This window comes from Lolium rigidum, chromosome 7 (assembly GCF_022539505.1).
Source record: "Lolium rigidum isolate FL_2022 chromosome 7, APGP_CSIRO_Lrig_0.1, whole genome shotgun sequence".
NCBI classification, from domain to species: Eukaryota; Viridiplantae; Streptophyta; class Magnoliopsida; order Poales; family Poaceae; genus Lolium; species Lolium rigidum.
Genome location: NC_061514.1, coordinates 330456934 through 330461269, shown reverse-complemented (window position 1 = coordinate 330461269; position 4336 = coordinate 330456934). Strand labels below are relative to the sequence as shown.

General features: G+C 50.5%; 1 protein-coding gene across 1 annotated transcript; it reads left to right on the top strand.

Moving 5' to 3' along the window:
• The first annotated feature begins 352 nt into the window (after nt 1–352).
• On the top strand, nt 353–3901 carry LOC124678933 (protein CHUP1, chloroplastic-like). The gene is made up of 4 exons (XM_047214786.1): nt 353–699; nt 780–838; nt 951–1613; nt 2866–3901. The coding sequence occupies exons 1-4, from the start codon at nt 393–395 to the stop codon at nt 3769–3771; spliced, it is 1935 nt and encodes a 644-aa protein (XP_047070742.1). The 5' UTR covers nt 353–392; the 3' UTR covers nt 3772–3901.
• Nucleotides 3902–4336: the final 435 nt, after the last annotated feature.

The window sequence follows — 4336 nt, the reverse complement described above, 5'->3', positions numbered from 1 at the left end:
AAGCACCAATTCAACCCCCATTTCATCGGCGTCCGCACGAGGTGGTGTACTCTTTGATAATTCCACATCATTTCACGCACGCATCATCTCAATGTAGTACTGTAGAAGAAGAAGAGATCAAGACTCAACGGACACTGGCCTCTGCTTTTGCACCTTCTCCTGGGCCACTTTGATGCTTTCTTCTCTTTAGCCACCTTCCACATCCAAGCAACAAGGAATCAAATCTTAAATTTTATTTTATCTCCCCGCACCGATTCCTCAACCATTCTTTTTTTGTTTTGACCGAAATGGGTCTTCTTTGACATATATACCCCATGGGGCCTCCTCTTCCCCCCCAAGGTCGCTGCTTCGGTGCCCCCTGGCCCTGGGCATGGCGAATTGGCGAGCAGAGCATGCTTGAAGTCACAGGGGAGATGGAGGGAGGCGGGAATGGAGGAGCTGGCCTCGGATTCTCTCTCCGGTTTGATCCCATGAGGGCGGGCTTTGATCGTGCTCTGGTCAGCCTCCCTGCTCCCGCGCTGATCAGCCGCTTCCTTGGCTGGACCGAGAGCAGCAGCCAGGGGAGACCGTCTCATGGATCCGCAGTGGTCGCCGCCGCCGTTGCTGTTTACTTGGCTGCGCGCTTCGTGTCCGATCAGCAGCCTCGCCGTCATCGCCGGCGACGTCTGGCTGCTTCTGCTGTAGATAAGCCAAATTCCGGTATGCAGCTTGTCTTTTCATGCTTTAGCTCTTATTAGTCTTACACACGACTTGATTTCCACCCATCGATTTGTCTGTAGCAACTAGACCTCGTGCTCTTCCTGCGCCCGGTGATGGACTCCGAATTCTGGCATCCAATGTAAGTTGTGATCCTAGGCCTACAACTCTCATTTCTTGAATCTTGATGCGATCGAGCTATGTCTAATTTATGCGATCGAGCTATGTCTAATTTCTTGTCCTTGGCACCCAAGGATGAATATTCGGAAAACGTGATTCACGGCGCGTCGATCGGCGCCGGGGACGACGAGCCGGTTCTTGTGGCAAGAGTTCAGACTATGCCTCCCCACGTGGCAGCAGGATCAGCAAGCTCTGACGCCGAATCGGAGAAGAAACAATCGGAGAAAGAGCGTGAGGAGGTCGACCGGTTCAAGGAGCTCTGGCTGTCTCTCGTGGAGCGGGAGCAGAGGCTGGAGCTCCAGCTCATGGAACTGGACGACCTCAGGGAGCAGGAGGCTACCGTTCGGGAGCTCGAGAACCGCCTCGGCGTCGCCGCCGTGGAGGCGCGACACCTGGAGCTCAAGGTCTTGTCGCTGCGTGAGGAGAACGAGAGGCTCAAGGAGCATACGTCGGAGCTGGACGTCGTCCGGGCACAGCTGGGCCGCGCCAAGGAGAAGGTGCGGTCGCTCAAGGAGAGGGTACAGGTCGAGCGGGAGGAGGCCCAGCGCGAGGCGGTAGCGCTCCGGGAGAGGGTGAAGGAGCTCGAAAAGAACGACGAGGAGAGGGAGAAGGCGCTGGCGGCGGAGGCGGCATCTCTCCGGAAGGCGAACGACGTGCTGCAGGAGGAGAACAGGGAGCTTGCTCTAAGGCTGCAGGATGCAGAGCAGGTTGCCACCTCTGTCAGTTTGGTTCACGAGGTAATCGTGTTCTTAGTTCTACATTCCAATGCACTATCTCCACCATTTTGCTTGCATTTTAGCACTGTTACATGTCATTTTTGTTGTTCAGAGTTATGTATCCAACAACAACAAAAACAGTTACACATTTTTTAAAATTATCTGCAACTGTTGCACACCTCTACAGCCAACTGTAGGTACCAAAATGTGCAACTAGGTCGGCATAAAAATCAACATTTTTTCAGTCGTCTTAGAAGTGTCAAATACATTAAAATATATCGCATTAGAAAATTGTTTTATGCCTACTTGGACAACTCGATCTATATTAGATAAGAAAGGTGCTAAGAGAGCTTGCTTTCTCTTGCCGGTTTGCAGTTTTGTTGGTAAAATGACCTTTGGCGTCTCCATTGGTTTGGGCTAAACTGGCGGCTGAAATCTCTGAATTGTTATATGCCGCTGTCACAGCTTTAATTTGACTTGGGTTGCTCCAACATATTAGCCTTCCCCATCCCTCCTTTTTCTTAGGCAAACCCTTCAGCATCTCTGATTAGTTATTCTCATGCTAAAGGTCATGTTGAGAACCTTTTAAATTATTGATTTGTTATTTGATCTGCGTATGCTTGCGTGGTGCCATGAACCATAAGGTGAGAATTAGTTTATGTCAGCTTTGACATGATGTCCCAAACTACAACATTTTATATATACCTTACATACGGAGTATTTGGTGGGCTGAAACTCGAAATTATGAAACTTGCGAACATGTTTGTGCACAATTTTCTCAGTCTTTACTCAAAATACCTTTGCAAACCATGTGAAATGCTACCTCCGTTCCAAAACATAAAATGTATTCTGTTTTAGCCTACCAAAACGTCTTATATTTTGAAAGTTATAGTAGTAAGTTGCTTCATTTCCTTGGGGACCGCCCCTGTTCAAAAAATAAAAACAGTTCTGGAGGTATAGCAGCCAATCGGTGAAATGCCCACGCAAAAGGTGGAGAATTCACATTTGTTGGTAAACTTTACCATAGTATCTGTCACTTTCTCCCGGGCCCTCTGAAAACTGAAAAAAAAGAAGCATCCGCATAAGGTGTCCACTTTCTTTTGAGAACATTTCGTCCCTATACATTTTGTTGTCTAGAAAATCTTTGCGATGTGCTACTCAAACTTCAGCGTTCGCAAAATTTTATTCTTTATTTGCCTAAACATGCTATAATTAATCTTGTTGGAGTAGCAAGAATTCTAAAGCTAATCCGGCCCCTCTGTTTCTTTCTCAGGAGGACAATGGTGATGAGGCTAGCTACCTAAGGGAGACGAACGAGAGGTTGACGAGGCAGATCGAGCAGCTGCACAGCAACCACTGCGCGCACGTCGAGGAGCTTGTCTACCTCAAGTGGGTCAACGCATGCCTCCGCCACGACCTCCGTGGCAATGACCACCAGTCCTCTTCCGCCCAACAAGATCAGGACGGCGCCGGCGCCGGCATGTCGTCGGCCATGGAGCTGAGCAAGAGCATGAGCTACCGCTCCAGCGAGAAGGCCAAGGAGCTCATGCTACGGTACGGCAACCTCGGCCTCGACCCCTCGCTCTTATCGCCGCTGAACGAGTCGCTATACGGCGACGGCGAAGATCGCCAGCGGCGCGGAGGTCACGACGAGCCAGAGAGGAGTCCGGGCGTGTCGGCGACCACTGCCGCCTCCGCGCCGGAGAAACGGGCCGGGCATGGTAAGCTCAAGTTTCTGAAGAACATCAAGAAGCTGCTGGCGAGCAGCAAAAAGGGCCAAGGCCACGGCCATGACCGCAAGAGCATCAAGGTGCCCAACGACGAGCATGTCGAGAAGGCCCTGCGGTGGCTGTCCTCCAGCCACGACGCGTTCGGCGGAGATAGCTCCTACGAGAGCACGCCACTGTCGTCGTGCGAGAGAACACCGCTGAGCAGCGTGACGACCCGGGACTCCCGCGCCCATGCGCGCGGCGGGGAGACGGCGGCGGAGCCGGCCGTGGCGGGGCTGCCGGCCGAGGCTCAGCTGCTGAGGTCGAAGAGCGACGTCGGCGCGTCGTTCGGGCGGGAAGGGAGCAGGTACCACGCTCTACGGCCGGACCGCCCAGCCGGTGTCGGGCAGGACGGGTTCTACGCGCCGGAGAAAATGAGAAGGTACTCGGAGGAGTTGACAAGCTCCTGATCACCCATGAATTTGTTGGTGGTGGACGAGAGGTCATGCTAGCTCCATGCTTTTGTACACAATTATAACTGATTAAGTCCGGTGTAACTCCCCATTTCCACAAGAAAAGTCGAGATACCAACTTCCTTCATGTTCTTATGTATATATACAGGCTGTGCGCTTGGGTCGAGACATTGTCCCGTTCATAAACTCTCAAGAGATGTTTCAGATCACAGTATTTTGAACACTATGAAAAAGTGGGAGAAAAACAAGTAAGAGTTCAGATTTGAGAAAAAAGGTAGCTCGAGGAAAAAGACTTATGAGAGTATAAAATATCTGGGTGCAACCTGTCTGAGGAAAAAAAATACAGTCTGGAAGTTATGCGGATTAAGAAGAGTGAAGAATGACCTGAAATGTTGGGTACAAATCTTACAGGACAATTTGAAAAATGAAAAAGGAAAGACTTTACCTAGGAGCTCGCTGATTTAGAAGCCACAGAAGAACTTACTTGTCTCACCAATGAACAATTGCTTAGGAAATTCTAGAGACAGAAGAAGCTGATGCAAATCTATGAAAATGAAAAATC